We start from the raw sequence: 25189 nt of genomic DNA on the forward strand, positions 1-25189 counted from the left end.
AAACAATACCTTGTGTCATCTTCCCTACATATCAAAATGTGATGTATTCCAATATCTTCATTCTCTTGATACTTCCAAATCAATAGGATTAGATCAAGTTGGTCCTCATTTTCTTAAACTTGGTGCTCCAATTCTTTGTGATTCATTGACATTTATTTATAATCTTTGTATAGATAAGAACATTTTTCCGTCCACCCTTAAACAGGCTAAAGTTCTTCCATTATATAAATCAGGTCCAAAATCCCAGCCCAATAATTATCGCCCCATATCTATACTTCAAACTATTTCTAAACCCTTGGAAAAGCATATTTGTAAACACATTAATAACTTTCTCCTGGATCACGATTTACTTTATTCTCATCAGTCTGGTTTTAGGTCCAAATTTTCTTGTCATACTGCCCTTACAAATATTGCAGAAAATGTTTATTCTGCCATTAATAAAGGTCAATACACTGGTTTAGTTTTCTTTGATTCCCGTAAAGCCTTTGATATGGTCAATCACTCCCTGTTACTTGAGAAACTAAAATTATACCAAATTTCTACCAAATTATGCACATTATTAGAATCGTACTTATCTGAGCGTTATCAATGCACTCAAATTGGTGAAACCAAGTCCTCTCTTGATCTCATAACTCATGGTGTTCCCCAAGGCTCCATTCTTAGACCACTTCTATTTAACCTGTTTATTAATGACCTTCCTCTAAATTTGACAGCTCAATGTGATCTTTTTGCTGATTCCACACTTCAGTCAGAAACTGATAAAATTATACAATGGTGCAACTCCAATGACATGATAATCAATGAATCTAAAACTAAATGTATGATTATTGCTTCAAAACCTAAAATAAATTCCTTATCTACACATTTGTCCATTTCTATTAATTCTACCTTCATTGAACATGTTTCCGACTTTAAACTCTTAGGAGTATATCTTTCTTGGGACACTCATGTAAACCATTTATGTACTATTTTAAAACAGAAAAACTTTCAACTTAGGAAAATCAAATCATTACTTCCAACTGATGTGGGGATCACGTGGCTAAGTGGGTAGGACGCTGGCTCGCTAGCCTGGAGGTCGGGTGTTCGATCCCTGCATTGGCCGAGAAAGTTAATTCAGATTTTCCGGCGTGGTTTCCCCTTGTCAGTGATGCAGGATGAAGGGCCTGACAAGGACAGCTGTCTAGTCGTTCGGATGGGACGAAAAACCGAGGTCCCGCGTACACATTGGCGTGCACGTAAAAGATCCCTTGGCAGTTGGAATTCGATATAAGAGTAGGCCGTAGCGCCGCTGCCCGGGCAAAATTTCCCTCATAGCACACTGTATGGCGTATGCCCGTCTTCATTAGCCCAGGTTAGGAGCAGACCAGTAGGACGTTAAACCCCATTTCATTTCATTTCATTTCCAACTGATGTATTAAAATTATTTTATAACACTCACTTTCAATCACATCTTGACTACTGCTCTACCATTTGGGACTCCTGTCAAATTTCTTCTCTTCATAAACTTAAAATTATCCAAAAATTATCATTTAAAATTATATTCAACAAACCTATTATCAAAAATAATTCTTCTGATTCTTCATATTCCATTCATTTTAAAATCTTTAAACTGCCTACCATTCAACAACGTCATTTAATGAATAAATGTATATTTCTGTTCAAAATATTAAACTATAAAAGTCCAAATTACTTGTGTTCCTTATTTCAATTTAAAAATACTCCATACAATTCTATAAATCTTAAATTACAAATTACACATCCAAATTGTACTGAATTTAAACATAGTCTTAGTTATAATGGACCAGTTTTATGGAATTCACTTCCAAATAATTTAAACTCATTACATGTTCTCTCAACTTTTAAAAAATCACTGCATAATTATATCCAAAATGTTAATATAACTATTCTGTATATTTAAATTTAAACCATTATCGTTTTCTGAATTTGATGTTATTTGGAATGTAAAGAATACATTTTCATTATTCAGTTTCCTTGTATGTATAATATATGTGTATGTTTGTTTTGTCTATTGTCATTTAAGGGCAACGAATTATGCAACGAATTCTGCATGTATCAATCCCAGAGTCAAAGTAAAACATGTCTGTATTGTTCCAAGAACTTACATACTATGGACACTTGTCATGAATTTATGAAAATGCCTTTTGGGAAACGACGCGAATACGCCCTAAGTAATAATTTGTCTTTTGGATGTTTGGGTAAGGGACATAACTCTAAATGTTGTAATTTTAAGAAAATTTGTTGTAAGTTCGGCAAATGTCACCCAACGGTGTTTCGCCTTGATTTTATACCTCAAAACCAGAATGCCATTTCCTCAAGTGAATTCCCAAATAGATTTGTCAACACGCAGCAATCATCGAACGTCTACAACCAGTATACACCAATGCTATATTCAAGTCATAGACCTTCAACGTATAACGAATACAAGCCAATGCCGAATTCAAGTTTTCGACCTTCAACGAATAACGCTATGAATAAACCAACGAATGGTCCTTTAAGGGCTGACACGCCCCCATTTAATCCGTATGATCATCCTTCGTCATCGATTCAGCAAAGTGCTAATAAAACGCAAAACCCAGCATCGCAGAGCAGAGCCACAGTGAATATAAATAATGGTTACATTGGTGATGATTCAGACTTTATGCTTGCAATACTGCTTGTTAAACTGAAACAGAAAGGCCAACAATCATCAATAATCGATAATGGATCTGGTGCGAGTTTTATCACGTATCTTACTGTGATAAGACTTTGTGTAAAAGGACAAAAAACTACAATTCGTCTAGGTACCATGCACGGTCAGTCTTTAGTTCATAGTTTGATTATATCGGATCTGGTTGTGTCAGATATGAACGAAACGTTCTCAATCCTGTAGTGTATTGCCAGTAAAAACAATAAGCGATCCCTTAGTTACATGTATAATTAGAATATGATAATGAATGATCCCTGGAGTGTATAATGGTGAATAAACACGTTAATTGAAGCCGAGCTATTGTGTTGGTTAAATCCATGCCATCCTGTCTTAGGTTCGATCCGATAGACATTACATTTTGGTGACGAGGAAAATAAAATCCTTGAGTGGCATTTAGCGATTGAACACATTAAAAAACACAACACAGTTTATATGGAAATACAATCACTGGTTTATAAGTGTAGCACGACGTTTCGACAAGTATTCTCTTATCGTTATCATATACAAATCATTTGTGCTTGATAACGATAAGAGAATACTTGTCGAAACGTCGTGCTATACTTATAAACTAGTGATTGTATTTTCATATAAACTGTGTTGTGTTTTTTGAGGAAAATAAAACTTGTGAGGTTGATCACGATGGCAGTTTCGCTTGACCATATGTGGGTGAATTGCCGATATTTGATTGTATGGAATCCGCAGGACTTGCCGCCCGATGGAAGCGATGGTTGAGGGCCTTTCAACTTTTCGTCGTGGGAAAGGGAGTAACAGATCCCGAACAGTAGAAAGCTTTGTTGTTACACAGAGCGGGAATGAATTTGCAAGACATTTATTTTACCCTGCCGGAGGTTCAAGGCAGGGGCGTACATTACGATTTTGTTTGGGGGGGGGGGGGGTAGCCAAAATGCGACCGACTGATGCCCATACCCCTAGTACGAGTGACGCAGTCAGGAGCCGAGCACCACAGGTGCGAGTTTTGTAGGGGCCATGTGCAGTAGCGGATCTAGATAGGGGTGGGGGGGGTCCAAATCTAGGGCGCCACCCCAGCCACAATCCCACCCCACAATGAATGTCAACAAAATACTGGCTATAATATTAAGCGTCCCGGTAGAACATAGATGGTATTGTATAATTATATAGTTGTCTGACGGCCCACGACCCACACACCAGTGCCAGTGGTACTACTAACATAACTAGGCAGTTCAGTATAACCGTGAATATGATAGTGCTGAGACAGTGTAAGACAACAGAGTGGAAGAATGATGTTATAATGGAATCAAGCGCCGCAGGCACGAAAAAATTTCAGATGTGTAACCGAGCTTTTAATTTTTGGGACTGGGCCTGACAATTTTAGTCAAAGTCATGGCAAATGGATCCAAATTCTAGTTAACGAGAGGATAAGAAATGGGACAGAATCTTCAGGCCTATCTGTCAATGTCGCCTGTTTTGTGAGAGTAGAACTAACAATTCTACAGTCTTTTGACCCACGACTCACTCACTAGTGGTACTACTAACTGGGCGATTCACTGTAACTGTGAATATGATAGTGATGAGATAGTATAAGACAGAGAAGGAGTTGAAGAATGATGGCATAATGGATTTGAATGCTGATATGTAACTGAGCTTTTAATTTTTGAGGACTGGGCCTGAGGGCACTTTACCTCAATGGGGCGCTTACTTGGTCTCTGAAATGCCCTGGACTTTGGGGAGAGATTTTGCAGAATTCTGATGGTCAGAAAACACCCCATTAATTCATTTAGTCTGAGACCGACTGCGGTGAGCACTTTTTTTTGGAGACCGACTATTTTTTTGCCATGGTCTGAAAAACATTTTTTTCAAACATGATAAGTCGACAAGGTTATTTTATACTAAAGTTTTGCGTGAGTAGAGTGACCTGTGCAGTGAGCACTTATTTTGATACCGACTGCTCATATCCTACGACCGACTGCACTGATTTTGCGACCGACTAGTATTTGGGATCTATTCCGGCATTATTTGTTTACCTCATTAATTCATTAAGACGGCGATGCATAATTTTGAGACCGACTGCAGTGACTGCACTTATTTTGAGACCGACTATTTTTCTCCCTGGAGGAAATTTTGTTCTAAACCTACATACTCACAACAGAATAAGAGTGAAACACATCATTTTTTCAAACACGATAAGTTGACAAGGTTATTTTATACTAAAGTTTTGCGTGAGTAGCGTGACGTGTGCAGTGAGCACTTATTTTGATACCGACTGCTCTTATTTTGCGACCGACTGCACTGATTTTGCGACCGACTATTTTTTTTCCTGGGGGGGGGGGGTACCCCCCACACACACACACCCAGATTTACGCCCCTGGTTCAAGGCGAGGGTGATGTTTATGCAAAAACCGTAAGGACTTTGAATCGACATTTTATACCACAGACGAACGTTCCAATTGAGAGACACTTGTTTCGAAGCATGTCACAGTTACCGACGGAAACTATAGAACAGTTCATTACTAGACTTCGTCAACAATCAGAATCTTGTCAATTTGGAGACCTTGGTGAAGTGAATGAGAGAATTAGGGACCACGCGATTGATAAATGTTGTTCCAGCCAACTGAGAAGAAAACTTTTAGAAAGAGGAACTGATTTGACATTGAGCCAATTGAGAGAAACTGCTCGAGTTTTTAAGGAAACTGAGAGGCAAATGGCATCAATTGATGGACTTAAATCCGAGATACAAAAGTTGACAGTGAGTGGTACATGTAATAAAGGTCAAGGTCATGACAACCCATACAGAGAAAACTCCCATTATGATAGAGGAAAGTCAAACAAGTTTAGATGCTGTTCATGTGGATACGAGGGACACACCCAGAAAGACTTCAAATGTCCAGCAAGAGGACAACGATGCCGAAAATGTAAAGGAATGGGACACTTTGAATGCTGTTGCAAGACAACGCAGTTTAAAAGCAGTGGTAGATCCAGTGGAGGAAGAATTTATGGCAACTATAGGAGAAAGTCAAGTCGATCACAAACAGATCTAAAACAAATACGTCAAAATGACAATGACGCAGAATATGCCTTTCATATTAGTCGGAATGAGATATCATGGGATGCAGAAATTGAACTGAGTATTGGGGGTGTGCCGTTACGAATGTACATTGATTCGGGAGCATCAGTTAACGTGATTGACGAAAAGACTTGGAAATATTTGAAAACTGTGAACGTGAAGTGTGTTTCTAAAAAGGAATCCAAGAATATATTTTCGTATGGAAGTAGAGAGACATTGTCAATAGCAGGAATTTTTCGTGCTCAGGTATTATCTCGGGGAGAATTGGAAATAAAAGACGTCGAATTTATTGTCATCGAGGGTGAAGGCCAAGCTCTCCTTGGAAAGAAAACAGCATTAGAACTTGATGTTTAAAGTCTTGGTCCGAGAGTGAATGCAATACAGACAGACACAGCAGGTTTAAAAGCCGAATATGAGGATTGTTTCAAAGGATTTGGGAAACTAAGAGACTTTCAATTAACGATCCCAATAAACTGAGAAGAAACCCCAGTAATTTCTTCATTACGACAAGTGCCGTATTATCTTAGAGATCGCCTGGAGAAAAAACTTGATGAACTGGAGAAATTAGACATTATTGAAAAGGTTGATTGTCCGAGTGCTTGGGTTTCACCAGTAGTTGTAGTCCCGAAGGGGCAGAACGACATCAGGGAGAGAAAGACTAAAAATAACTTTTGCCCTACATTCGTGGGTGATGGCGTAGAAATATTTGGTGAGCTGTGTCCTTATATCGTTATAAACGATTGATGTTCGAAATATCCTGTGCACCTGAAATGTACCAGAAAGTACTTCAACAGATTCTTCAAAGCTGTGAAGGGACGGAGAATATAATGGATGATATTATTGTTCATGCTAGGTCGGATGTAGAGCAAAGATATTCCCAAACAGAAAAAAAGCCCTTGCACTAGTATGGGCATGTGAGAGGTTCAGTGGCGGATCCAGGGGGGGGGGGGTGACGCAAAATTGGACAAGTTCAATTATTGGAGGCATCAGTCATCGATCAAGTCGCGATCAGTAACTGAAACTCTCGCGACCGACGCCGATGCAACATTTTTTCCGAATGTCCGCGAGTTGTTGACAGTCCTTGCTGTACTGCCGATCGGAAGTGTCGAGGCGGAAAGGTCATTTTCTTGTGTACGCCGTATTCATAATTGGCTCAGGAATTCCATGACAACCGAGAAACTATCAGACTGTGCCGTTATTGCCATGCACGGGTTCGCGATACCAGTTTCAAACGAGGACATTTGCAAAAAATTCATCGCCGCATTTCCTCGCCCAATGAAAAGATCATCACTTTTGTCTGATTGATGCTTGTGAGTGAATGATGTACAAAATAACGTGATAATAAAAAAAGATATTCGTAGTATTAGTTAGACCTAGGCTACCTGTTTCGCTTACCATTCTATGTGCCTAACGCCTTTTTTGGTCTGCAGGGAAAATAAATATTCACTTATTTTGAAAAAAACTTGTCACTTTATTTCTTTGAGAACTATTGCCCAGAAGATACCTAAAATAGCACAAAATAGTTTTAACCCCTTTGGACACCCTATGACCCCCCCCCCTCCTTCTAGTGCTCCCGCCTTTGGTCGACCGCGCTTCGCCCCTGGCCTCTTTTCGTCACCCCCCTCGAATAAATCCTGGGTCCGCCACTGAGGTTCCACCCTTATATTTATGGAACTGATTTTGAACTTCTGACAGACCATAAACCACTTGAATTTATTTACTCTCCAAAATCGAAACCAAGTGCGAGAATAGAACGTTGGGTCCTACGTATGCAGCCATACAGGTACATCGTGAAGCACATTCCAGAAAAGAACAATATTGCAGATTGTTTGTCGCGTCTACTAAAGACTGATGGACCGACGAGTTCTTCCATAGATACAGAAGAATATATCAAATTTGTGGCCATAGAGTCGACACCAGATGCCTTAACAACCAAGGAAATGGAGATAGCATCGGGGAAAGACCCTGAACTGGAAAATATTCGTCAATGTTTAATGACTGGAAGATGGCACGACACTAGTTATAAACAATATGTTCCCATACGAAATGAAGTTTCATCAATTGGAAAATTGGTTCTGAGAGGGACTCGTATAGTTGTTCCAACAAGTTTGAGAGAACAAGTTTTGAAGTTGGAACATGAGGGTCATCCGGGAATAGTCAGTATGAAACAGAGGATCCGAACTAAAGTATGGTGGCCAGGAATGGATCGAGAAGCGGAAAAGTATTGCAGAACATGTCATGGATGTCAGTTAGTTTCTCAACCAACACCGCCAACACCTATGTCACGAACAGAGCTCCCATCGTCTCCTTGGGAACACTTAGCTGCAGATCTGTTAGGTCCATTGCCATCCGGAGAAAACATATTCGTCGTGGTAGATTATTACAGTAGATATTTTGAACTGCGGATAACGAAAAACACGACAACAGAGAAAATAGTTACAATGTTGGAAGAAATATTTCTTACTCATGGCTTACCAGTATCGTTGCAGACCGACAACGGACCTCAATTTGTCAGTGACCATTTCAAGAAGTATATGGAAGAAAATGGAATTCAACATAGGAAAACTACAACGTTATGGCCTCAAGCAAACGGAGAAGTGGAAAGACAGAATCGCTCAATTCTAAAGCGCATCAAGATAGCACAAGCAGAGAAGAGAGATTGGAAACATGAACTTAATCACTTCTTAATGATGTTTAGGAGCACACCACACTCAACAACAGGATAATCCCCATCAGATTCGTTGTTTAGAAGAATTATTAGAACCAAGATTCCAGAAATTTCCCAGTTTAATTTGGAAGATACTGAAGCGAGAGATAAAGATAGCGAACAGAAAGGAAAAGGTAAAGAATACAGTGATCAAAGAAGACATGCACGCGAGAATGATCTTCAAGCCGGTGATAGTGTATTAATGAAACAAAGTTATGTGAATAAGTGGTCTACACCGTTTGCGCCTGATCCTTTTATTGTCAAAGAAAGGAAAGGAAATAGTGTTGTGATTGAATCCAGTGAAGGGGTTCAGTATAAAAGAAATCTTACTGCTGTGAAGAAATTCATGCAGAAAGATAGTGAAAGTATAAATGTGTCTAATGTGAACATGTCGATTCCATTTAATTCCCAAAGTGAATATGATAATTCAGATGTGGTATCGCGACCGATCGATTTGAATCAATCAAAAAACGATTTACATGTTCCAGAGACTAATACCAATAAGACAGGCAACTCTCCAAGACCTGTCAGACAAAAGAAAAAACCAGCAAGATTTAATGACTTTGAAATAGGACATTTAGCCATATTTAACCAGTAAGATTGTTTAGATTAAAATGATGTTGACTAAGGTGTTATTCCATTCCATGACCATGAGTTATCAATTAATAACTTTATCATTAAGTTTATATCAGTATTAAATTACATGTATGATTATATATATATATTGTATACCAACAGTATTAGCATCTACTAGTCGATTAGGTATAGTAACATTATTTCCAGTGTAATATTCATCAGTATTATGAGATAATTATATTCACATAGTTGAGAGTTTAGTGAAATTGTATACCAGCAGATGCCTCATTTGAAACACGATTTTAGTAAGAATTTACAGGTTTATTAAATTTGAGTTGTGTGTGCTTGTGAGGAACTTTGAATCTTGTTAATTAATGCAATATTACATGTTTTATTAATTGTCGAGTAATGTCATAGTAAATAAGGAAATGGAGTAAGGAACTATTACTTGTACATGTGCATTACGATAATATAAAACTTAAATACATCTTTGGTAGGGATTTTTAATTCTTTTTGAAAGAAGAAAAGGGATGTAGTGTATTGCCAGTAAAACCAATAAGCGATCCCTTAGTTACATGTATAATTAGAATATGATAATGAATGATCCCTCGAGTGTATAATGGTGAATAAACACGTTAATTGAAGCCGAGCTATTGTGTTGGTTAAATCCAGGCCATCCTGTCTTAGGTTCGATCCGATAGACACTACAAATCCCATTACCAAAACTTTATACAAGAGATGAAATACCGGTTAGCGCTTCGAAAATTCCAACGCATGAAAACGTATATCAGTGGGATTATCTTGAATCTTTGCCCCTTCCTGAAATTCCACGCTTTCTCGAAGTTGGACTTTTGATCGGTATTAATTGCCCACTAGCCCTTGAACCAACTCAAGTTAGGCCTAGTATAAATAAAGGTCCATATGCTATATTAACAAGACTTGGTTGGACAGTTATGGGTCCCATTAAAGTATCTTCGTCTAAACCTGTAGCGATAACCTGTAACTGTATAATTGTGCGTGAAGTAAACTCAGATAATTGTCATCAGTTAGCATTCAACAAAACTGTTCATGAAATTGATAACGTCAAACTGATAAATCATATGTTCGAGGGCGATTTTATTGAGCAAAATAATCCTGCGTCGGAATTAGGACATTCTGATGAAGACAAAAGGTTCTTGTCTATGGTTGACAAAGAAATAAAGTACGAAGATGGACATTATTACATTCCATTGCCATTCCGAGACAAAAGCGTAACGGTGCCCTTTAACAAAAAACAGGCTTTTGAACGTTTGGGTTGATTGAAACGTAAATTTCAGAGAAACGCTAATTACATGTCAGACTATGTTACCTTTCTTAACGAACTTATTAGTAAAGAATACGCAATTAAAATACCCCCAGAACGCTTAGAAGTTGAACGTGGTAAGGCATGGTTTATCCCGCATCATGGTGTCTACCACCCAAGGAAGCCTAATAAAATTCATGTTGTTTTCGATTGTAGTGCCAAGCTTAACGGTAAATCACTAAATGATCTTCTATTACAAGGTCCAGATATATGTGACTAACTCTTTGTTTGGTGTGCTTACACGATTTCGGGAACGTCAAGTTGCTTTTATGGCGGACATAGAGGCAATGTTCCACCAAGTAAAAGTGCCTCAGTCTAACCGCGATTTTCTTAGATTTCTATGGTGACCCGACGGTAACATTAATTGTGACCCAGATGAATATCAGATGACCTCACATCCGTTTGGAGCTGTTTCATCTCCCACTTGCGCCAATTTTGCATTACATAGAACTGCAGGTGACTTTTGTGCACAATCTGAACGCGTAGCAGAAGCTATTAGACGTAACTTTTACGTCGACGATTGCTTGAAATCCTGTGACACGGCTACTGACGCAGTACAATTAGCCCACGAATTGATAGACTCGTGTGCTAAAGGTGGTTTTAATTTAACTAAATTTACGAGTAGCAGTAGAACTTTTATTAATAATATTCCTGAAGAAAAACTGGCTAAAGATATGAAAAATCTTGATCTTAATTATGACGATTTACCGATTGAACGGGCCCTAGGTGTACATTGGTGCATTGAAAATGACCAATTCGGTTTCAGAATTGTATTAAAGGACAAACTATTAACAAGACGAGGTATTTTATCAGTAGTGTCTTCGATTTTTGACCCACTCGGTTTTGTGGCACCACTGACTTTGCAGGCTAAACGTATTCTTAGAGACATTTGTAACGAAAGTAAGGGATGGGATGACCCTATCTCAGACTATTACCGTAACGAATGGTTGAAATAGAGAGAACAATTAGTTAGTTTAGAAGATTATAAAATCGATCGATGTCTTAAACCAGTCGATTTCGGAAACGTTGTGAAACGTGAAATTCATTTTTTCGCAGATGCCAGCCCGACCGTTTACGGTTGTGTTGCCTATCAGAGAATAATAAACGAACAGAACGAAATTCATTGCGCATTTGTGCTTGGTAAATCTCGGTTATCACCACTTAAAACTGTTACTATTCCACGTCTGGAACTCAGTGCAGCAACTGTTGCAGCACGTTTAAGCTGCTCGCTTTTGAAAGAACTTGACATTACACCCAATGAAGTAAATTTTGGACGGATAGTACAACAGTACTTAGTTATATCAACAACGAGAGAAAAAGCTTTCATGTTTTTGTGGCAAATCGGATAGCTGCTATAAAGGATTTATCGACACCTGACCAGTGGTTTTATGTTGAATCATCATTGAACCAGGCGATGACGCGTCTAGAGGATTAACTGCGTTAGAAATTATCAAGAGTCCCAGATGGTTAACGGGGCCGGGGTTTCTATGGGAAAAGGAATTGTCATGGCCAAATCAACCAACGTTATCTAAGGTGACATCTGATGACCCGGAAGTGAAACAAGATGTTGTAACCCACACAACGGAAGTAGCTGATTCTTCAACCTTGAAGCTTATAGAATATTATTCAGATTGGTATAGCTTGAAACGTGCAGTAGCGTGGATTCTTCGTTTTAAAGGGAACCTTCGAAAATGGCGGACCGATCGCAAGATTCTGAAAGAATACGTCAAAGATTCTTTAGACCCGATTCAACGTTCAACGAAGATCGAAACAGAAATGAATATAATTAAACGACATGATATGAAAATGGTTCCATTAAACGTAACAGACTTGAATAATGCTCAACATGCCATTCTTCAATTTACACAACGTTGTGCCTTTGAAAAAATGTGTAATATGGAAGCCTATAACTACCATTCATAATTTCTACTTTTCGCTCTCTTCAGAACACGAAAGTCGAAAAGTCGAAAAGTAGAAGTTACGACAAAATGTGAGGCGACAAGACGGTATACAAGCCAAAATCAACTCGAAAATAGGAAATTAAGAAATAACACACCGCGATAATAGCGCCCCCCCCCCCCCCCGTTTTTTCTTAATTTCTACTTTTCGACTTGCATTTTGGCTTGTATACCGTCTTGTCGACTTTCGACTTAGTCATATTTTTGTATTTATTGATGTCAGTAAGAAGGCGCCAACACGCTATACAAGCCAAAATGCAACTCGAAAAGTAGAAATTAGGAAATTAACACACTGTGCTATTAGCGATCTATGATCTGTCGTACTGTCGACTTTTCGACTTTCGACTTTTCTACTTTTCGCCTAGGAAGTTATTGTAGTCTCTGCCTTCCAGGTCACATTTGAATACGCGCAATTCCCGTTAACAAAAATGTCTGTGTGATAGAGTCTAGTAATGATGGCGATTATTTTGGTTAACACTCTTTCGTAGCCAATACAAAGTGACAGGCATCATAGCCACTAGACCAGAATGATTGTCCGCTGCCAGCCTTCACCTTCGAAATATCAAGGGAAATAATTTGAACAATTGGGGGCAGACCACATTGACTACTACATAAATGTTAAAACCCGTTTACCTGCTATTCCAGGCCAGGAGTTTAAAGTAGAAAAATAAACTAATATAGCCTTATTTATATCGCTAACTTTGACAATCTGTCACCCATAACGCCATTAATCCCGCCCACAATATACACAAAAAAGTGACGAAAGAAATAAATATTCTATACACCCCTTACCCACCACCCACAAACACCGTATTTATATCGGAGATTGGCTCTCACAGCAGCAGGATTTTTTTAAAATTTCGATTGGCCCCAAGACACGATTTTGTATTTAGATTCGTGTCACAGCAGGAATTTCTTCATTGGTCCCAACCACAGGATTTTTTTTAGGTTATCCCTCACGGCAGGGATTTTGCTCAGATTAATCTCCAGCGGGATTTTTCTGTACTCATTTATATTAGTTCAGATTGGCCTTCACAGCAGGATGTTCTATAGGTTGGTCCCAACAGTAATATTTTCTATAGATTACTATCACAGCATAGTTATTACTATTACAGCATATTTATTAATATAACAGCATATTTATTACTATTATTTATTACTTCTACAGCATATTTATTACTATCAAAGCATATTTATAGTGGACCCTTTCATATACTGTGTCCAGTGGCACTTTACAAACTGGCAATGTAACCATATATAAAAAAAACAAAACAAAACAAACCAACAAGCAAAATTATGGACATATTATCAGTCGCATACTGTGTCAGTTAAATCCTGTTTAAATAAACGTGTTAAGTTGTTTTTTAAAAGAATATAAAGATGTACACTATTTTATAGTAAATGGAAGATTATTTCATAAAACAGGCAGTTAAAAACTAAAAGAGTCCCGACGATAAGAGACAAATAAAACAGGGTTAGCCTTGAAAAGTAATTTATCTTAGGCCCTATGTAGGCTATGAATGTTCGGCGCATCAGAATTTTTCGTCACAATAGCAATTACAACAGAATGGCTTTTCAGCTTGGTTCACACAATAGGATTTTCTATAGATTGGTTCCAACAGCACCATTTTTCTTTAGAATATCCATTATATCAGGAATTTCGTGAGATTATCAACCACAGTAGAAATATTCGGCAGAATAGCCACTACACCAGACTAATTTTTTTGTCAGAATAGCTATCGCAGCAGAATTTTCTATAGAATGGTCCCAGCAATTACTAGACTCTATCACACAGACATTTTTGTTAACGGGAATTGCGCGTATTCAAATGTGATCTGGAAGGCAGAGACTACAACAACTTCCTAGGCGAAAAGTAGAAAAGTCGAAAAGTAGAAAAAGTCGAAAAGTAGAAAAGTCGAAAAATAGAAAAGTCGAAAGTCGAAAAGTCGACAGTACGACAGATCATAGGTCGCTAATAGCGCAGAGTGTTAATTTCCTAATTTCTACTTTTCGAGTTGCATTTTGGCTTGTATAGCGTGTTGGCGCCTTCTTACTGACATCAATAAATACAAAAATATGACTACGTCGAAAGTCGAAATGCAAGTCGAAAAGTAGAAATTAAGAAATTTCCTATTTTCGAGTTGATTTTGGCTTGTATACCGTCTTGTCGCCTCACATTTTGTCTTTTCGACTTTTGTGTTCTGAAGAGGCGAAAAGTAGAAATTATGAATGGTAGTTATAGGCTTCCATAGTGTAATGACTAATACAAACTCAGTGAAACGTGTGTCTAAAGACAGTTCGATTTACAAACTTGACCCAGTTTTCATGAATGGGCTTATCCGTGTAGGCGGACGCTTACGGAACGCTGATGTACCAGAAGATGTGAAACACCCAATAATCTTACCCCTCAGCGCCCACGTAACAAATCTGATAATTAAGAGTACTCATAAGAGATTAGGTCATTCAGGAAGAGGCCATACGATCGCCATGTTAAAGGAGCTAAATCGCTAATAGTTGGGACCTAGAAATTGACAAAAATGGGTCGCAACGTATATAATAATGTAATATGAATATATATAAACTGATTTACATTCAATCGTTTCTGTTTTTACTGTAATTTCTAATCATTTATGTTCGGCGAAATACGCCAGAAATCTCATGTGAATGGCAATCTTTAGCGTCTGGTTTTTCCAGTCTACACCGATGGTATTTATTGCGCATGCTCTCCAGATAAGAATATAGCGTCACCATTTGACATGACTTGTGGAATATGTCTATCCCTTTTCTTTGAGTCCCTTGTTCCAAATGGCGCTGAAACGCATGATGGTACACGATTCGTGTACCAATGGTAAAATGTTTATTTTGTCTTGAATATCAGATATCAGAAGCCCATCTTTTCCCTGTAAGATCACAAGACCAATGTTGATTTGAATTGACAAATAATTCGTGTTTTCAATGTCGAAGATTTTTGATGATATTGAGTTAGAGACTTAGCTACTTTAAGAGAAAAATATTGGATTATTAACTGTAATTCGATAGTTCGCCACATTATTTCTTAATGTGTTTCGTGTCGTAAATTACGAGCACCCGTAGGCAAGAGTAGGCATAGACTATTTCGGACCTTTCACGGTTAAAGAAGGTCGTAAAGAATTGAAACGGTATGGAGTTGTTTTTACGTGTCTTACTATACGCGCCATACACATTGAAATCTCTGCATCTTTAGATACAAGTTCATTTATACAAGCCCTCCTTCGTTTTATTGCCAGAAGAGGTCAGTGCGAAGAGATACGAAGCGACAATGGCACCAATTTTTGCGGCGGTGAACGCGAATTACGTATAGCGATCGAGAAATGGAATCACAGTCAAATTAACAACGAATTACTTCAACGGAATATAAAGTGGACGTTTAACCCCCCGACCGGTAGTCATCACGGTGGTGTGTGGGAGCGCCAAATAAGGACAATAAGGAAGGTTTTAAGCGGTCTACTTATGGGTTTGAATTCGGTATCTTTGAATAATGAATCACTACACACACTTATGTGCGAAGTGGAAGCCATAGTGAACAGTAGGCCTCTAACGTTTATTTCAGATGATTGTGACGATTTTAATCCTTTAACGCCAAATACGTTATTGAATTTAAAGCCTACAACGTGGCCATTACCTCCAGGTGATTTTAGCCGTGAAGATCTCTACGCAAGAAAGTACTGGAAACAAGTGCAGTATCTAGCATATGCTTTCTGGAAGAGCAACGAGAGTATTTAGTAACGTTACAGCAATGCGTTAAGTGGACCCACCCTCAACGAAATGTTTGTGTTAATGACATAGTGTTTGTTGTAGATGACAATGTTTCTCGTAATCAATGGAATATGGGACGTATTATTGATGTTAATAAAGATTTTAAGGGTTTTATTCGTAGTGCTAAGATTAAGATTCAAAATGCACTTATGAAGAGACCAATTTCTAAGTTGGTGCTCATTCTACCGTAATGCAGATTTTGTTAAACAGCTGTTTGTTTAAGGGGCCGGAATGTTATTCGCATTATTGTCATTTGTGGTGTATCCGAGTCAGTATTTTATAATGTTTTGATCCTTGTCCTTTTCTTAGATTAGTTTATTTTCGGTCAAGGTCGATAGTTAACAAAGTCGCCATTGTTTCTGGTTTATAAAAATGTGAAATGTATTTTCTTTTTGCCCTGTAGTAGGGTGACCCACCATAAATAAATATCTCCATATATCTCGACAATTACGCCACAATATTTATATATATGCCAAGCCTCAAATCAGTTTCACACAATTATAGTCACTAAATAAACGATCATGTTGTACTTAATAAGCTATGACCATTAATCATGTATAAATAATAGACTGAACACTGGTTCCAAGAGTCGTCCATAACATCCAGACACTTTTGAGTAAAAGATAGGTTGCGTGCCCTTGTTTTGAAATTAGTCTCGCTTAACCAGTCAATCGACCATTCTACGTCTGATTGACAGGTCGGGATAATCAAGACTACTTTTTTACGAAACATAACAGTAAGCTAGAACAAGAAATTGAATTTAGAAATAAGCACGTTAGGTAGCTCAACAATCGTTTTAAGAAGCTTGTAAAAGTAAAATGAAACTACTGCTAGTATCATGTTCCTGTCTAACCCGAGTGATTCAGAGATATTATTTGTACTAAACCAAAAGATGCCGCTCTCAACGGTACAGTTAATGATAAAGCGATTTAAAAAATGAAACGAACGTAATTTCTAAATCTGCTGTAATAACCAAGAAGCTTAATTTTACTGCTATTCAAAATCGTCAACAATAAATTTTTTACGGCTGTAGTAGTTGATAGATTTGTAGAGAATTGCACGTGCCATGGCTATTTATAGTATCATACTGTCAGAAAGTTGGTCTCGGCACGGCGAATGTGCACGCTTCAGTGGTAGTCTCGAACTATCAGCGGTGGACTGTATTTCTGTGAGTACATGGGTCACCCTACCTGTAGTTCCTCACAAGATGTTAGTACGGCTAAATAGTAAATAAAGTAAAGAACCGTCGGACGGCAAAATATACACTTCGTAATGTTAAACAAGCATTATGCAAAAGCTAAATCTGCCTATTGCAGGTCTTTCTTTAGGCCTGAAATGTTTATTAAAGTATTAATTAAAGACATTAATTAACTGATCCAGGCCTTAATCAACTCTCGATGGCATCAGATTTCTCCGATATTAAATAGATTAGAATGGTTCAGCGATACTTTGATTTAATCAAATATGGAGAACCGAGACTTAGCTTCGATCAACCAGTACGGTGATTGAAATTATTGCACACGTCTGTCAAACCTTCAAAGGCTAATATCTTCGCTTGCAATAGAGTAATTTGTATGAAATTTTCAAATTATTCATTTTACATCATCTACTTTCGAACTATTATAGAAAGAATGGCTAGTTCTTTATCTAAATGTTACATAATGTATCTTTAATTTTAACATACATACATTGGAAACGGTCTGAAGAAATATATTATGGTCATTTCCATTAATTAGTTTGTTCTATATACGTGTACCTATTAGATGATAATTATATGATTCGTGTGTGACAACATAGTCTTATAGGGCCTATTGTGATTGTAAATTACATTTTATTATATTCAGTTGTGATTTTGACATTTTGTTAATATTCTATTGTAAATATTTATCTTCTATTCAAATTTTATTGTTAGCTTTTGTTATAAAGGGCAAAATCATAAAATATAAGACCGGCATCGACTTCGACTTACCGTTGATGCAGGGGCGGATTGGGGCCGGTAACCGGCCCGGGCTCCCGTGTCGGAGCGGCCCCCTTTACTGACCGCGGAGCCCGGCTCTCCCCCGGGAAAATTTTGAAAAATGAACCCCAACCTGCAAGTAATTTACAAAAATCAACCTGTGAAATTATCATATCGTCATATTATTAATTAACGTATTATCATTGTATCGTCAAGAGTCAAGAGAATTTAACTGGTAAAAAAAATGGGACTAGTTGAGAAAATTTTGACCATTTGATTAACCAGTTGACGGAGTGGGAGCGGACATGCATAGGCGTACGGGACACAATTCATTTTTGAATTTTTGGAAATGGGAGGCCATTTCCCGCAATTTGAGACCATTCCCGACATCCCAATTTCATCTCTGAAAATAACGAGTTAATAAAAATGTCAAGGAATGTTTAACACCAGCCTCAGGAAATCGTCTCGCACTCATATTCAGCCAGCAAACCAGCTATCCTCAAATTTTGCTGAGACCTTAAAACTGAGTTACGAACCATCGGCAGACGTTTCTTTTCTTATCCCCACGAACAGGGTGAAGGTGACTTAATAATTAGTAAATTTGCGGGTGACAGTGTCGGGTGAAAGTCTATTATACCAGCCCATTCCAGACTCCAGTGATGGCGTGGCGGCCCGTTAAAGCCACCGGCCCCATACAACATGATCATCATCGCTCCATGGCCGGTCCAATACCCCCCCCCCCCATATAATGTTCAGCAGAAAAAGGTTTTTTAGTCGAATTGGACAAAATTATTTTTTTCATTTTTTGTCCGACCGGCCCTTCGGGCGATCGCCGGATCGCCCGATGGCCCAATCCGTCCCTGCGTTGATGTCAGAAATAATGTAGTGTTTTATGTTTGATTTTCTTCGTGATTGTTTGTTTACCTCAATGACGTCTGGTTTACTTCGTCGATAGTGATGTCCCTTGTTTTTACAATGAACCTTTACCTTTTCTGGGAGAAGTTATTGATGTAATATTTAAATTTATGGTAATCTCCGCCACTTTCCGTTATTTTTTGATTCCGTAGATAGATCATCACGTGACCGTTCCCTATAAGGTAAATGTTCGACGATGCAAAGTCGCAGATACGTAGGTAGACAATGCAAAGTGCATAATGCAACGTGTAAAATGTAAAGTCGCTAATTCAAAGTTGTTTCATTCTTCAGAATGTAAGAGCTTAAGCCTACTTAAAATCTATAAAGCATAAGAACGTTCTGAAGAATTTTCTGGGAACACAAAATTAGATAAGTTTACTTTAATGCAAAGTCTACTTAAAATCTAAGCACAAGGACGCGTTTAAGAATTTTCTAGGAATCGGGCCATGGGCTTAATAAGGGTTCTCGGGAAACACACGCTCAGATACTGTGTGACGTATATCTGGACTTAACAAGCGTGGACTATTTATATCTGAAGAAAACTCACGCAACGATTTCTGGTCGAAACCTAACTATAGTCGAAACCGTGACTTAACATGCGTGGACTTAACAAGTTCTCAGCAGACACACTTCTTCTGTGATTTGGATCCATTTCCGAACAAACGGTAGACTGGTTCCAGTTGAAATCTGGTAATAATTTGCTAATTAAGATATAGCTGCTGCTAACTAGACATACTTGCGGCTGCTAGAATTGCGGTAGGTTTGCTGAATAATTTTCCAAACATCAAAACAATATTCTTCGATGACAATGTTTAATGACAATAATATTTCAGGACATCAATCTCATAACATGACAAGTCAACAGGACACAGATCCAGGCATCGATATTTCCGCGCACATGCGCACGGCGTGCGCAGGCACATTTGCTTTAAAAAAACTTTTTTGCAGGCACATTTTTAAATATGTAGCCACGCCGGGCAGCGCCTGCGCCCGGCACTATTTTTTGCCGCCCAGCACAAAGAAAAAATCGAAGAAAACCGCCCAGTCGTATTTAAACCCCTTTGTCCTTCTCTGTACACAAACTCGGCGCTCGAAATTTACCACGGCAATTAAACGGCAAAGCCAAAAAAGCCGACGTACGCAAACTATGTCTGTCACGGCATAATTTATTTTTGTGTGCCGTAGTAGACCCTATCATCCCAAATTAGTTTAAAGAAAGATGTATTGGTATTTTGTTTTTTTATACTTAGAAGATGTGTAGGCCTAGGTCTATTTATTTTACAATTATTCTATGGTCTTTATATTTGTTTATTTGCCGTAAATAGGTCACCCAGACCAATTTACGGCACTCCAATGTTAAAGGTTTGAATGTCGTAATTGTCCAACACGTGCCTGCAAATTTTCACGATGTTTCTTATTTTATTTCTTACCTGTTTTGACCGTTGATTTGCTACGGCCCGAGAGTAGGACTAGGAGCAAGATGAGAGCTTTCTCAGTTTCTGCCTGACCTTATTCTCATTCCACCGTAATAATAATAATATTCGTCAGACACGTACAACAACTTTACAAACAAGTCAAATAATACGTGTTTTAATTATCAATATCTACCTGTTGTCATAATTCGTTGTACCCAAATAAAACACAAACACCGTTTTAAGAATCGTTTTAATTTTTAATCTCAAAGTAATAAAGTAATATTTGAAAAAAAAACCCCAACAAAACAACAAATACCGAAAGGTCCTCAACTTATCTATCCAGAGAAACAGAGTGGGGCGGAACAATTTTATGCTCGGTCGGGTGGTGTCAAAAAGTTTTTAGATCCCTGTATCATTGATGAAAATTAAGTGAATTTGGTAAAATTTGAATATATAAATGGAAATTTGATTTGCACTGAACTAAATACAAAAGGCAGCAGATGCTCTGAAAATACACCAAGAAGGGTTTAATTTTCATAAAAGACCACGCCCCTCCCAAAATTTTTTTGCCTCGCTCCGCTCGCCACATATATTTTTACACCACTCACCAAATCCTGGCTACATCCCTGTGTTTCAGTATGACCCTGCAGGCACATTTTCAAGTGTGTGCGCAGGCACACTCAACTTTTATAGAGCCCTGCACAGATCTGAACTGCAGATTCAGAATAACATCATTTTAACATCACATCAGCAAAGACATTCTTCTAAATTAATTATGACATTATAACTGCAGTTCAATATCGCTTGACTCACACATGTGACGTGACAATTAGCTGCAACGAGACAAAAGGCAACAATAAGAAAACACTCCAACATCTAAAAATCTAAACATAATCTGTCGTGGACTAGCTAGACCCTGTCCCTAAATTTTAGGCCTTTTCTGCATACTGTCAAATAATAGATTTCCAACAAGATATACGTTAATTAAACTTCACAGACACGGCTTAGGACAGAAATCATGCTTACATCAATACAAATACGTTTTCATGAATTATTTGCTATAATCATCGCTATGGCATGGGGCTATGGCTGCCAATTTGAAACACGTGGACAGCAAGTAAATAACATTCTAATAAATTTACAAATACACCTCAATTATGACTTAGTTGGCAGGAATGTTTAGGCAATTTAAAAAGGGGTGTTTTATCTACTTTTATTTTTACATAAATTTAGTTTACATACCAAATTGTGTCCTACCAAAACTATAAATTTCAATTGGAACTAGACCAGCGTGTTTGGCAACATCAAAAACATACCAAAAAGCCATAGAACTGTAGGCTACTAGAAAGGAAGTCCTACTGGTCATTTATGTTATACATCGCATGCGCAAAAGAGATGTACCACAACTTACTTCCGGTTAAATAAAAACCTGAAGAAATGAGTATGGAGTCCTGTGAGCTTCGGAATAAAATAAGAACAAAACTTCGTCTGCACAACTACCAAGTTGTATCGATACGATTAGTTAAATGTTCCGTTGATATAAAAGAATTTTACCGTACACATGCAGGCCTAACAACAATAACACATAAGAAATTATTGAATAATCATTTTCAGTGAGAATGCATCCTGGAACATGTATTATAAAACCTAATTTGTCTTTATTTGATATAATATTTCGTAGAACCTAATAAAAACTGTGCAGCTAGTCTAGAATCTACAATTTTCTAATTATACAGGCCTATATAGGCCTAGTCATGTTTACTTTAGGCCTATCAATTAATCACCTTATATCTTATTTAAGTTTCTAACTCAATCCTGGCAGCCGCTGGTTATAACATCTGTTTCTATTGAGTTCAATATAGAGATTAGCCGGTTGATTTGTTGATATAAACCTTTGAATAATAGCGCCCAACAGGCAGCTGTGTTTAATTATGTTCTCCTGATTTTGATTGTTTCTGTGTGTCTGAAGTATATATCAAACCTTTGAATAATAGCGCCTAACAGGCAGCTGTGTTTAATTATGTTCTCCTGATTTTGATTGTTTCTGTGTGTTTGAAGTATATGTTTGTGATATGCGCTTAGAAACACTTCACGTGTAAATGAAGCGCTATATAAATCGAACAATAATAATCATAGCCCCTCCCCCCCTAAAGTATGTTAATAGCTAAAATTTCTTTTTATACGCCCACATTTTTATGTGGACGTATTATGCCGTCGCCCCTGTCCGTCCGCCGTCCACAATTGTTTGTGGACTCTCTACAGGTCACAATTCTTATCCGATTTTGACGAAACTTGAAAAAGATCTCGGCTGCTTTCGATATTGGCATGTATCGGATCGAAACTTCATGGATTAAGGCCCCTGATTGTACGAAAAATCACGTTTTTAGCTTGTGGACCCTATAGAGGTCACAATTTTTATACGCCCACATTTTCATGTGGACGTATTATGCCGTCGCCCCTGTCCGTCCGGACGTCCGTCCGTCCACAATTGTTTGTGGACTCTCTACAGGTCACAATTCTTATCCGATTTCGACGAAACTTGAAATATAGGTTTATCCCCAAAAGATCTCGGCTGCTTTCGATATTGGCATGTATCGGATCGAAACTTCATGGATTATGGCCCCTGTTTGTACGAAAAATCACGTTTTTAGCTTGTGGACCCTATAGAGGTCACAATTTTTATCCGATTTTGTTGAAACTTAAATTGTAAGTTTATAACCCAAAGATCTCAATTCCTTTCGATATTTGCGCATATCGGACAGTAACTTCCTGAATTATGGCCCCTGATTGTACGAAAAATCACGTTTTTAGCTTGTGGACCCTATAGAGGTCATAATTTTTATCCGATTTAAAAAACCAGATTATTATATCACCGTTACACCCTAAGGATGACTGAGTTCGAATTTCGTGAAAATCGGCCCAAAATTGACAGACAAAATGGCCGCCGTTCGTTTCCAAATAGCGTAAGAATATGGTATATCAAGGTTGTGGACCCTATAGGGGTCACAATTTTTATCCGATTTTGTTGAAACTTGAAACGTAAGTTTATAACCCAAAGATCTCGGTTCCTTTCGATATTCGTGCATATCGGACCGTAACTTCCTGAATTATGGCCCCTGATTGTACGAAAAATCACGTTTTTAGCTTGTGGACCCTATAGAAGTCATAATTTTTATCCGATTTAAAAAAACGTATTATTATATCACCGTTACACCCTAACGATGGCTGAGTTCGAATTTCGTGAAAATCGACCGAAAACTAGCAGACAAAATGGCCGCCGTTCGTTCTCAAATAGCGTAAAAATATGGTATATCAAGGTTGTGGAAACTATAGAGGTCACAATTTTAATTCGATTTTGTTGAAACTTGAAATGTAAGTTTATAACCCAAAGATCTCGGTTCCTTTCGATCGATATTCAGAGATTATGTAGATGGAGTTAACGTCTGTCAATCAAACGATCGGCCATACTAAGAATCGGTGAAGATCTAATTCAATCCCATTTCTAGTCAAAAATTACACTGGTGATAACTATGTTCAGAATAAAGTAATTTGACTGAAATTTTCAATATATTCTTCTTTCATCATCTATTTTTGAACTGTTATAGCAAGAATGGCTAACTCCTTATAAAAATCTCCCATAATGTATCTTTAATATAGAAAATACTCGAAAGTAGGTTCAATAGCTAAAATGTGTATAATGCTTCGTTATACTTTCAAGCCAGATATAGTGTGTTTATACTGTATATGCAAGTTAAGAGTCATTCCACGAGAAAACCATGCAGAAGGTGGGAAGGTGGGGGTCGGCAGATCAAGTTCATCTCAGGGTGATTTTATGGACTCCTCAAGACTACTTCACAGCCAGGAGGGCCGATTTCATAATTTCACCGTTATTGACAAACATTTTTGGCCAATTTTGCCATTTTTTTAGGTCATTTTTGGTCAATTTTCAGCCACCTATTGTAGCGAGTCTAGAGTTTGGATGGAAATGGTGGTGATTGGTGATGTTAGTGGGGGTCTTCTTGTGCCCCAGTGTGAAGACCATAAAGTCGCATCTATTGTCTGGGAGTAATGATTGTAGACTTCGATGGCCAAGGGATAGTTTCCAATCTTTCGGATTGAACCATAGAGAATAATCTTAAGACGAATTTAATCAGACCACGTTTTATTCAACTCGTAACCAAACTACAACTTACCAATGGGAGACAACTCTTGTCTATAATAATCATGTAGTTTCGAACATACATGTACATAAGTATTATTTATATCTACAGATACTACAATCCCTTTCTTTTTTCTTAGTGTTCAAAACTAATCTATTTTGAAATCTGTAACTTAAACTAAAATATATCTCTATTTCACTTTGAATGTCCATAGTACCATTGGAGTCCCAAATTAAACCTTTTTTTTAGTAAATCATCACAAATTAATAACCCAAATTTATATCTCAAGTTTTATTCTCAGAAAGTTAATAACACTCATAGTCTTTGTACTTTTCTGGTCTTTTTGTTTTTCTTCGAACTCTTGATTCTGTTTGAATAGCATCAGGTAATTGTACTTGCAACCTATCACAATTCGGATCGGACTTATTTTTACATGGTGATTCACTATTATTATTTGACTCACTTTCAATAATAGGCAATTCTGCAGTTTCTATTTGATTTTCACGGTTACTATTAGATATTTTTCCATGATACTTTTTCACACGTGTAATATTTCTACGATATTGATTATACGGTGCATTTTCACTCTGAATTAACACACTATTTCTATCCTT

General features: G+C 37.7%; 1 protein-coding gene across 1 annotated transcript in view; it reads right to left on the reverse strand.

Annotated features, from left to right (window-relative positions):
- Positions 1-20716: 20716 nt before the first annotated feature.
- Positions 20717-25189, reverse strand: part of LOC126828356 (uncharacterized) — a 204133-nt gene continuing 199660 nt past the window's right edge. The window contains exon 8 of the mRNA XM_050558097.2: positions 20717-21248. Coding sequence (XP_050414054.1) covers positions 21245-21248 — 4 coding nt within the window. The 3' untranslated portion in view covers positions 20717-21244. The remainder of the gene's footprint in view (positions 21249-25189) is intronic.

This window comes from Patella vulgata, chromosome 7 (assembly GCF_932274485.2).
Source record: "Patella vulgata chromosome 7, xgPatVulg1.2, whole genome shotgun sequence".
Classification (NCBI taxonomy): Eukaryota; Metazoa; Mollusca; class Gastropoda; family Patellidae; genus Patella; species Patella vulgata.